This window comes from Halichoeres trimaculatus, unplaced genomic scaffold (genome assembly GCF_033239565.1).
Source record: "Halichoeres trimaculatus isolate MK-OKI-2021-1 unplaced genomic scaffold, fHalTri1.1 fHalTri1_scaffold_6, whole genome shotgun sequence".
Taxonomy (NCBI): Eukaryota; Metazoa; Chordata; class Actinopteri; order Labriformes; family Labridae; genus Halichoeres; species Halichoeres trimaculatus.
Genome location: NW_027437184.1, coordinates 19542074 through 19553942, shown reverse-complemented (window position 1 = coordinate 19553942; position 11869 = coordinate 19542074). Strand labels below are relative to the sequence as shown.

The 11869-nt window shown below is 41.5% G+C and overlaps 1 protein-coding gene across 1 annotated transcript; it reads left to right on the top strand.

Moving 5' to 3' along the window:
- Positions 1-118: 118 nt before the first annotated feature.
- On the top strand, positions 119-11605 carry scaf4a (SR-related CTD-associated factor 4a). Its single transcript, XM_074672155.1, has 19 exons — positions 119-320; positions 1539-1622; positions 1711-1755; positions 1855-2016; positions 2764-2896; positions 3185-3321; positions 3421-3597; positions 3897-3982; positions 4067-4151; positions 4422-4598; positions 4829-4896; positions 5048-5238; positions 5442-5542; positions 6569-6682; positions 6792-6948; positions 7049-7173; positions 7295-7448; positions 7580-7732; positions 7856-11605. Exons 1-19 carry the CDS (start codon positions 291-293, stop codon positions 8983-8985), a joined length of 3309 nt encoding a protein of 1102 aa, XP_074528256.1. The 5' UTR covers positions 119-290; the 3' UTR covers positions 8986-11605.
- Positions 11606-11869: the final 264 nt, after the last annotated feature.

Here is an 11869-nt window from a genome sequence, read left to right as displayed (position 1 = left end):
AGCTGATGGACAGTTGAGTACAACTGAAATGGAAACAGTCACACTTGGACAACAGTGTCTGAATGAAACAGCTTTTCAATACTAACAATACTCTGCCATCCAGAGGACAAACCCTAGAACGACAAATCCCACCATGCTTTGCCGTGCCCGCCGACCTGAGAGCTAGCAATGCTAGGCTAACCGTCGCTAGCTACCGGGAGCGGACATGTTGAACCGACCCTTCCCTGAATAAACATCGCTGTAAGCGGGGAATCGGGACTTTAGGGTACAGCCTGCAGCGCTGGGCAATCATGGACGCCGTAAACGCTTTCAACCAAGAGGTAAGCTGCCGCCAGGGCTCTCAGAGACCCTGAAGACACCGAGTGTAGGGGTGCTGGTCAGGGTGCTGTGATGCACTAAAGCTAGCCGAGCAGGACGGACTAGTGGGCCTAGCTAGCTGGACTTGTCCACCTTACCTGCTTTTGGGTTAGCTGAATTATCGTGTTGTAGTAACACCTGAAGCACCCTTGTTGTTGCATTTTGCACAAAGGGCGGTATTTTGTGTTGGCTAGCAGGTTGACACTGAGATAGCCAGTATACAGTAGTTAATGATAGTCCTGCAGAAAGTTGATACACTTAAGATACTGTCGGTCCAAGGGGCATGTCCACTATCATTTGTGTTGGTTATAATGCTAAGTGGAGCAATCGGCAAGCAAATGCAGTACATTGTAGTTATTTCATTTGGGAATTGCAGTAATAACATATTCCTTCAACAATAAAAAGCCTGTATTTTTCAGGAGATATCAGTACTAGAGTGGAAACACATTCACTTATAGCACAGGCTAGACCAGAAACCTTTATGTTGTCACAGATCAATACTACCCATTACTATCAGCGGCTGTTTTTGGACGATTTTGCGGTATCAGGGGATGATTGAGACATATTGTAATGTATGTTACTAATGTGTAGGTGTGAGTAGTGGTTTCTACATCATGATACATTAGATAGGGCCAATATGCACCGTTTACATATGCACTATTTATATCTGTCCCTTCATACACTAGGCCATTTTAAAGTGCAAAAAAATTAAACGTTGTTAGCCACACAGCATCAGATACTTAAACTGAATATGACCTATTTCTACCTTGTTTGTGCCATGCAGTTAGAAATTTACAGTGGCATGGTCAAATGTAAAACAACCAAATAGTGAAGGGAGTATTGTTGGATATTGCTGTGAGAAACCACATGTGATATTAGGTAGTCTTGAGTTTAACAGATGATAACAATCAATAAAATAGAAAGATCACATGTATTGTCTTTTGCAGCACAATTCATTTACATCATTGACCAAATCCAAATTGTTATTAAGCCTTTCTTGGATGTATATGTTCAAACTCAGCTTTTCTAGAAGCTAGGTTGTCCTCTCCAATTTGTTAAATATAGGACATTTAGGTATTAGTAACAATTTTAAAGATAAAACTTTTCAAGCACTGTTCTCTTCTTCTATATTAACCTTTGACTTCTCCTTCTAAGCCACTTGAAATCTTCTTTGTCTCTAGTTATTCTCATTGATGGACTCCAAGCCCCCAATCTCTCGGGCTAAAATGATCTCCATCACCAAATCAGCCATCAAAGCTATGAAAGTAAGAAGGATTTATGAATGTACAGTTCTGTTCTGTTGTTGCTTATATTTTAGCCAAGCATCCGAGTAATAACTTATCTTTCTTTCAGCTCTATAAGCATGTGGTCCAAATTGTGGAAAAATTCATCAAAAAGGTAAGACAAGTTTTTATAAACCATTATTTTGCAGTTACTCCTCCATCAAACATTGAGAACCTAAATCTTTTATCTTCTCTGTTCTATTGTTCTTTGCAGTGTAAACCTGAGTACAAGGTTGCAGGCCTGTATGTGGTGGACTCAATTGTGAGGCAGTCCAGGCATCAGTTTGGATCTGACAAGGACGTGTTTGGTCCAAGGTTCACAAAGAATATCACAGGAACTTTTGAGAACCTCTGCCTTTGCCCGCTTGAGGACAGGGTAAGAACTGAGGGCACAGTCACACTGGCCATTCAAACCGTGCCATACTCAAGTATATTGACCCCCCACAGCGCCGTTCCCCCGCTAGAGAGTACTGTCAGCGGTCCCACTACTCCAGTGGGACCGCTGGCAGTACTAGACTAGACTTTAGCAGGTGTCATACACACACACACACGCATGGCCAGTCCATGTCATCCTGAAATGTCCGTTAACAAAAAGCAGAATCAAATTAGAGTCAGCACAGTGAGACACAGAGAATACTGCTACAACTTTAGAAACTTTTTGGCGTATGCTAAGTTGTTTTGGCCCGACACTGTCCACGAACACCCCCACTATTGTTTAAAATGATTTTTGAGAGAAGTGGTCTCTGTAGTCTTACGTCATGGATCATATGCGCTGTCAGCGTGCTTGTGCTCGTGCATGAAGCGAACCTGAAGCCCACCTCTCCAAAGCGTGCCAAAGCAGAGAAGTGAATTGTGCTCAAGTACAGTTCCTTGTGATCACACTGGCCAGACGATCTAGACTTCAGGGTTAAAGCGTGCTTAAGCACGGTATAGTTTGCCAGTGTGTGTGTCCTGATAGTTTAATGATTGAATACTGTGATGACTACATGTGATTATAGCCTCTTACCCTGTAAAACAGATTAGAGGTTTTCCCCTCTGGTTGTTTCGGTACCCTCATCACATTCAGTTTTCCGTTTTCCCATCTCCTTCACTTTTTACAAAGCTTTTTTATTTTCCTTTGCAGAGTAAGATTGTGCGGGTATTGAACCTGTGGCAAAAGAATGGGGTGTTTAAGATTGAGGTTATTCAGCCTCTTCTGGACATGGCTGCTGGCTCTAGCAGTGCTGCTGCTCTCTACACAGGTGCAGATGAGCCAGGTAAACTGTGTTTTTTTTTTTCCACGTATGGCAGTATTGACCACTGTGGGTCCATCATATTATGATTTTTCAATGAAATTCTACATGTTTTGAATATTTATACCTCAACTAATTTTTGGGGGGTTGTTACAGTCACTAGTTCATTTATTAGTTGTTTTTTATGACAATGTATAATTGTGTTTTATTCCATAACATGAATGAGTTGACTAAGGTTTACTGAAGTAATATTAGGATGTTAGGTGATACAGTGTACTGCTAAGCTTATTTTTGCTATATCTCCCATCTTAGGTTCCTCTCCACCTCTAGCCAAAGAGCCAGTTACCATCGTAACAGCAAACTCTACCACAACACCTGCCGCTCAGCTGCCAAACTCTGATGCCTTTGCTGCCGTGGCACAGCTTTTCCAGTCCTCACAGGGTCAACAGGTTAGAATGTACCCTATTTTCCATCACAGTCATTGGTGTTGTATTAGCACTGCGCACTCATGTAGAGTCTCGCTAATAACGATTCTTTAACTCTATAAGCTTCAACAGATGCTCCAAAACTTTCAGCAGCAGCCAGTGAAGTCTGATACCAACACTCAGCCTCCTCTCCATGCCATTCAAACACAGCCCCAAAGTGTTGCCAGTAGCCTGGGAATGATGGCCACGCAACCTCCTCTTCCCACACAACCCTCCCAGCAGAAGACAACCTTCGATAAGGTGGCAGTGTTTTCATGTATTTATTCATTGCATTTATGATTTGCCTTAACAGTGTTGTATCGTGTTTGATTTCAAGAGCACAAGAGCTAGCCATATAGCAGAGGCTTCACATGTGCACTGTCACACATGCACTTATACAGAGCTACACTTGTCACAGAGACGTTTCCTTGGTACCTTGAACATTCAACATAAAAAAGCTGTTAACAGTTAAATTTACTCCAGAAAAACTCTGCAGAGGTCTGATATTTACTCTGTCATTTGGGCACTTTTTACAACCATTACTTGACTCTTTCTTTTAGAAACTGTTGGATCGTTTTGACTATGACGATGAGCCAGAAGTTGGAGAAGACATGAAGACGGATGAAATTTCATCACAGCCCTCCTTGTAAGCCTTTGATATATTTCATAGATTACATCAGCTTTGCAATGACATTAGCTGAAAGCTTATGGTGTATTTTTATCATTGTAGTATGCAACAGCTTCCAGCTGTTACGTCTCACATGGAGCACTTTAAACCACAGATGATGAACATGTCACAAGACCTCTCACAACAGGTAAATAAAAACAAACATTACAGAATTTTAGCAGTTTTTCAATTTAATCTTTGATTATTTTGTTTTCAATTTTAATTTTAATTTTTTCGTCACATATTATGAAATATTATGTAGTATCTTATAAACTGTATACGTACCCAACCTACACCTTATGAATGAAAACGTTTTTCAAAAATCAGTGGATAACGGTGACTTATTTTACCTGAATAAATTCATGTAAAGGGAAGACAACTGTATATGTCTTGTTTTTATGAGGGCTGTCTTTTTCAGGTTCCTCTTCCTCCAAACGGCCAGCTCCAGGCCTATGGTTTACCACCAGGACAAGGCTTCCCTGTTATGATGCCTCCTATGGGACATGCTTTACCAGGGCAGCCCCTTCCTGGCTCTTCTGGGCATCCAGGCTTCCCAGGAATATTCCCTCCTCACAATGCAGCTCAGCAACAACAGGTACTCTTAAAATCAAGACATTTTAATTTACAAGACAATCTGTGAAGAGTGAATAAAGTGCAAATTAAAAGGGACAGGGAGTGCATCTATAAATTTTTAAAGTTTTGTTAAATTCAAATCTTATCCTAGAAATATATGTAAACCAGCTTGAGTATATTCTAATGTTTGAACATTTCTATTTATGGAAGTCTTTATCCAATCATGAGAATTTTGTTTTCACATCATGCCAGGATTTGTCAATGGACATGGAACGTTCATCCATGAGAGACGGCAGACGACGGTCACACTCAGGCTCCAGGTAGGCTTCTGAACTAACCCCAAATTGAGGTTTTGTCTGAAAACTACCCTTAATTAGTTTGCTGAAGATAAAGTAATTAATGACTGTTTGTGCAAAACACATTGCAATCAGTTTGTATATTTTTAGAAATATATATTTTTTAATCTCCTAGATCCCCGAAACGAAGGCGGTCGCGGTCCAACTCACGCACAAGGCGATCCAGACACAGGCGATCTCGCTCACGCTCCAGAGACAGGCGTCACCATTCCCCACAGTCCCGCTCACAGGACCACAGGGAGAGAGAAAAAGAGAGAGAGCGGCGGCAGAAAGGCCTCCCACCACCCAAGAGCGAAACGCTGAGCAGTGAGTCATCATCTATTTAAGGGCACATTCATTAAACTACAAGGACTTCTGCCAATAGCCATCCATTTAATGGATGCAGTTTTTAAATTGTTTAAAATAATTGTGTTATATCCTGTTTTTGATATGATGTTCTCCTCATTGATTTCTAGCATTGCTGATGCTTTTTCATTTCTTGGTTGTAACCTTAACTTTCACCCTCTAAGTTTGCAGTACAACGCTGTGGGTCGGCCAGTTGGACAAGAGAACACAACAACAAGATGTTGCCTGTTTGCTGGAGGAGTTTGGGCAGATAGAGTCTATAAATGTAAGTCTAAGGATAAGGATATCATTCACAACTAGAAAAGATTGTCACGCAAAACGCAACAGCTTTTCCGATCCTGATACCATTACCAATATCAACACTTGGGCTTTGGGTATTGACTGACACCAATCCTGATTCAATACCTATGTTAAATTTTAACCTGCATGCTCTACTGTGGGATGAGACTGGTAGTGTTTTGAGTAAAAGACAAAAACCAGTACACATGGAATTACTAGAGTTAATATTTATTTAAACTATAACTGTTTAAATGTTTAACAGCAGTTTGGTTGAAAAATGCTTCAGAATTTACACAAATGAATATTTGATTGTACAATTTTATACCTTGTGGACTAAATCATAGTTTAGCCTTAGTGTCAAGTTTGGACCGATCATTTCCCACTGATACCTGATCCAGCTTTGTGGGGCTGGATTGGCACCGATACCCAATGCCAGGATGTGCATCCCTAGTTCTTTACACATATGGTGAAAATGGCCCTATCTCACAATGATAAAGAATCTTTAAAAAACATCCTGGGTTCAGACGGTGATCTGGATCACCTCCAAAATTTAATCACTTCTTCCTTATCCCATTTCTAACATTTCCTGAAAATTTCATCAAGACCCGTTCCTAAGTTTGTAAGTTGTGTTGTTCACAGACAAATAAACAGACAGACAAACTCTCTCAAAAACACAACCTCCTTGGCAGAGGTTTTGATCTGTGTATGTGTTTTTTTTATTGTGTTTACGTGAAGCTCCAGTTGTGTGTTAACTTTCATGCTCCAGCAAAATCATAGCACAATGTGAAGTCTCACACTGGGACACCAAAGTATAAGGCATGATTGTCAATAGAGCTTTGTTGTGGCACTTTTGCATTCTTGCACCATAAGTAGGGCTTTTGATAAAAAATTGAACCAGTCTGTCAAAGCACCCTGGCATTGCCATCACGCTTACTCCACATTTGCTAAAACAAGAATCCCAATCTCATTTTTTTGATTCACCTGAATAAATTTGTCTTCTTCTTCTGTTTAGATGATCCCTCCACGTGGCTGTGCTTACATTGTTATGATACACAGGCAGGATGCTTTCAGGGCTCTGCAGAAACTGAGCAGAGGATCTCACAAAGTCAACCAGAAAACCATTAAGGTGAGCAGGCAACACAAACTGCTGGTTGTTCAGCTCTGTTAAACAAAGAAGTTGTTAAATGTACAGGAAATATGTCGGATAATCAGAAGTTCTGTTTGATTCTTGCTAGATTGCCTGGGCTTTGAATAAAGGCATTAAGGCTGAGTTTAAACAGTACTGGGACGTGGAGCTGGGAGTCACCTACATACCTTGGTCCAAGGTCAGAGAGGCTCAAGTGGAGGAGCTAAGAGAAGGCGGGATATTGGATGTAGACACCTTGTCACCAGGTAAAGCCAAACAAAAGAATGTTGTGTTTGTCCATCAAATCACAAAGAGCAGAGCATGTGAACATTTTAGCTAAATTTGATCAATGCCTGTCTTTTTCAGAGTGGGCTTCAGTGAGGAAGACTCTCGACCTTCCAGAGGAGCTTACCCACAATGGCAGGTCAGAGCCACAGCTGCCTGAAGAGGCACAAATGTTAACAGTGGCTGCATCAATAGCCCCTGCACAGGTAAACAACAGCTGCAACATCTGTCTGTCATATAAGACTCAAGGATGCATTTATCTCTCTCCTTAGAAATGTTGCTTTAATGTGCTGCATCTTTATTAAATCCCTCCAAATACATTTACAGGTCCCTTCAATGCAGCAGCCAATGATTGGCGTAGGTCCTCTCCAGCCTCCGGTCTTCCCAGGTCACATAGGTGTGCCTCCTCCTTCCTTTCCTCCAGGTGTCCCACTACCACCGTTCATCAGACCTGGCTTCAACCCCTTGCAGATACCACCAGGTAGCTTCTTTTTCTGCTGCCATTAATTCAGTTTTTACCAGATTTTATTCACTTTCTCTTTTGCAAACATCACACTTGATAAAGCTGCATACTCCTGTCAGGTTAAAACAATTTCTTTGTTTCTCTCTCAGGTTTTTCTCCACTAGGTTCAATTCCTCTTGGACCCCCTCCTTCAAAAGGAGGGGCTGAGGATCCACCTCTGGACCAAGCAGTTTTGGGCAGCAGGAAAAATGACGAGGGACTTGAGGGTCCCAACATCTACAACAACCAGATGGGACCTATGGGTCAGTCACATTTGCTGTATTCTGTCCTTCCCTCTGCCCTCATTCTGTGAAGTGACTTTCATCCATGACACCTTTCTTACTAAAGGCTTTGAAGATTAAAACTGTTTTATTTTCCTTGATCAGGTAACCAGATCGGTGGACATCTTGGTTCTATACCAGGTGGACCTCCAGGAAACATCCCACCCCCCACCGGTGGTCTACTTGGTGCTCGGCCTGGCATCATCCCACTCCAGCGTCCTCCTGTTCTCCCACCTCCACACATGCAACGTTTCCCTCTACCTCACGGAGCAAGACCCCCTCATCCCAACATGCCACCTATTCCCCCACAGGTGCTGCCCAGAGGGCCACACCCTCAAATTATGCACCATGAGCTCCCTCTACCCAAAGGAGGCTTCGGTATGCTCCCTCCTCACAATATCAGAGCTCCTTTCCCTCCACATGGGCATGGCCCTCCTCCTCAAGGCCTTCCTCTTCCTTTTATCAGACCTGGGGGCCCTCGTGGCCCTGAAGGGCCTGAGGAAATGGATGGCAGACCATTCAGAGGGGAACGGCCTGGATTAAGGGATCGAGAGCAGGAGAGGGACAGAGACTGGGATAGAGAGAGGGACAGAGACAGGGATCGAGGTTTTGGTGGTGGGAGGCGTCCCTTTGGTGACGGAGGAAGAGGAGGGAGTGGGGACAGAATGGATGGGAGGGACCGGCTTGGAGGCTGGCAGGATGACGGAGGTGATCACCGGGGAGGAGGATGGGACAGAGACCGAGACAGAGATCGAGATAGGGACAGAGACCGGGACCGAGATCGGGACAGAGACAGACGGGAATGGAGGGAGAGGAGAAGCAGTCCCGGTAGAGAGAGGGATCAAGGGAGGGGCGAGGGTGGAGAAAGAGGAAGGGCAGAGGGAGGGAGTCGAGATAGAGGGAGGGGAGCAGAAGGAAAAGAAAAAGAAGGGGACAAACCAAGGCGATCAGAACGACGAGAAAGGACCACAAGGTGGGACAGAGACGATAGATTGGCTGAACTGGAAAACATGGACAGATTTAGGACCTCCAACAGCACAGAGCAACCACGTCCAACTCCTGTGGTTACCTCTGAAAAAGAACTAAGTGGGGAAGCTCCTGAAAAGAAGGCATTGTCAGACCTTATAGCTCCTTCATTGGAGGCAACTACTGCTGCAGGAGAGCCAAAGCCCTCTGAGCCCTTATCCTCAGCTCAAAATGAGCTCACAGAAACAAAAGAGGGAGCTGCATCATAGACAGCAGCTTCAGTCAGAGACTAAAACCACTAAAACTAACAACAAAATGTGTTCTTCACTGGAAAACTAGCCAAACATCTGAAGTTTTCCAGGCTGTTACCACCTTTTTTTCATATCATAAGTCTCCCATGTTTTCAAACACCTACAAATGCTTGGTTTTGTTTAGATTGATGCTGGGTCCTCACTACACACCTGAGCAGAACGTGTCAGTTGCAGAACCTCTTTCTTATGCTGGTCTGCACGTTCACGTTAGAGCAGACACACTGTCCATGTTAGTAGTGCATCTCAGGCTTGGCTCGAGCACTTCTGCAGTGCCAAAGATTTTTTTTTTGAGTTTGAGGCCTTTCTTATTGTATTGCCAGCTTCTTGGCAAAAAGGTGTAATGATCTATGAAAAGAGACATTGACCAAATGGCAAAAGTAACTTCGGTCCAATGAAACATCTTTCCCAGTATAATTACATTTTAAAAATTATTTTAAACCTCAGAACTGCCTCCATCTGTTTCAGATGAATGTCTAGACTAAGTATTAATGAAACAGAATTGAACTTTGTGTCATTAAGGCCATTATCAAAGGCCAGACCAGCATAAAGTAAGCTGGCAGCAGCAGCAGCTGACACGCAGCCTGTGTGGTCGCCACAATGGCATGAGAAGCAGCAGTTCAGAGGCAGCCGTCACGAGCTGCTCAGTCGCCGGTGTGTCCCCTAGCACAATAAGCTCACAACCATCTAATTTAAAACACATGACCACTTATTGGTCCGCAATCAAAAATTGGCTGTCCACTCAATTTTTTGTCCTCTGTAAGTTTTGAGATCTAATGGAGTTCTTGCATGTTCCATAGCTCTGTCCATCTGAGATTAATTTAAGCTCAGCTTTTAAGTTTTTTACTTAGTTGGTGTGCAGTTTTAGAGAACAAGTTATACCTTATTTGACTCTTAACATCATCTGTGAGATAGCAAACACTCCTTGAAAAGTTTAAAAAGTATTTTTTTAATTTCATTTTATGCTTTTGTCAAGATATTTTGAACACTGAACAATTTAGGCATGTCTGTTTTTCTTCATTATTTGCGTCCCATGGAATTTTGTCAGCTCCAACATTTTAAAAGGACAATGCAGGGCCTGAGATCAGAGAACAAGATAAGAGGAACAGCTTTGTTGTCTGTTTATAGTCCAAGTACTACATACCAATTTACTTTCAAAAGCTTAGCTAGTATTGAAAGAGTCCATGTAGAGAGCCAGAGAACCAACTCATTGGCCAAACTGAAAATTTAGAACCCTTCATTTATTACCTGTGACAATTGGCTTTCTTTAGAAATGCATCTACATTTTTATCTGCTGATTGGGATTTGCTTTTGTGGATGACATCACTCCACTGATGCTCAGTTCTTAACAGTATTTAATTTTTAAAACTATGTCATGAACAGAACAAAGTCTCATTCTAACAGTTACTTGATGCAGTAACCCTATCATTGAGATGCACATTAGCTGGCCAACACTAAGGTTCTCAAAAAAGATACACACTTAAAACATACATCTGTCAGACTTTTAACATTGGAACTGATTCAAAACTTGCCTTATTCTAACAAGACCAAGGAACATATCTTGGTAGTGACTCCCACTCTTTAATTGTAACATCCTGGATGTGTCGCACTCTTTGACAATACCGTACTGATTTAAAACGTCACTAAATTTCTAAAACTGTAATTTAGCCAAAACTTGCTCATAGAAAGTCTTTTTAGTTGCAAAAATATTGGGACATAGTGAGGAAACCCGTCACTTCAAAACAGTTGTTTTTTTGTTACTGATGGTCCATGGGGCTTTTAGAGAAGACATTTTAATGTATCATGTAAGTAAATTTAAAGTAAAGAAAACGTCCAAGTGCATTATTGTAAATCTGAGGGGGAAAAAGGTGATTGAATGTGGATTAAGAAGTGTGATTGAATTAGGCGGTTGTAATAATATGCAAAATCAAACTAAAATGGGTACACTGTTTGCAGATATATTGATTTGTGTTTAGCTGTGCAAATACTGTTAAAACAACTTGAAAACAAAAAGAGACTAATTTTTCAATCTTTCATTTTTTCTGGTAAATGTCATAGTCACACCTTGGCCTGAATGTGTACATATATATCTTTTTGTTTCTCTTTGTGAACCGTTCAGCTGAACCTTTTGTAGATCCATCCAACACAGGACTATTTATGAGTACTGTACACAACAAAACAAAAAATGCAAAAGTTCAGGTGAGAGTGTTAGGTTTTGAAAATTTTGTAAAAACAACGGCAGGCTCAATGAGCCCAGTCACTATAGGGGTCTGTTTTTGGTTCTGTATATTGAAGGACGAACAAAATCTATCGGATTTCAGATTAATCATTTATTTGGGTCATTACATCCGTAAGTCAAATGAGGATATAAACTTGTGACATGAAAATAAAAAAAACATTACCCTTTGCTAAATTTATTGTCATAAATAGATTTTGGACTAGGTGTCTGTTTCACTAAAGATGTACTGTACCTGACGACTTTCTCCTAGTTCCATCTATTGTCTCAAAAGCTTAAACTTAAAAGTGGCGAGGGCAAACCTCTGGCAACGTAATGAAGAGTGTTTCTTGAAAAAGCACCGCTGTAAATATGCTTTCATCACTGCGATTTGAAAAGGTGTAAAGGCAATTGTTGTTTGTAATCTGTAATTTGTTTATTCAGGAGAAACAAATGCATCCAGAAGGAAATACAGAGGCCCTTTGCTTTAACATTTTTAAACTGCTTGTGGTTTGGAAATTGACACATTTCTATGGTTTGTTAAAAATACAAAAGATGTGGAAATAATATCTTCAGTATCTCAGCCATAGGAAATTGATTTTAATAAACTATTTTTGTACCAAACCATTC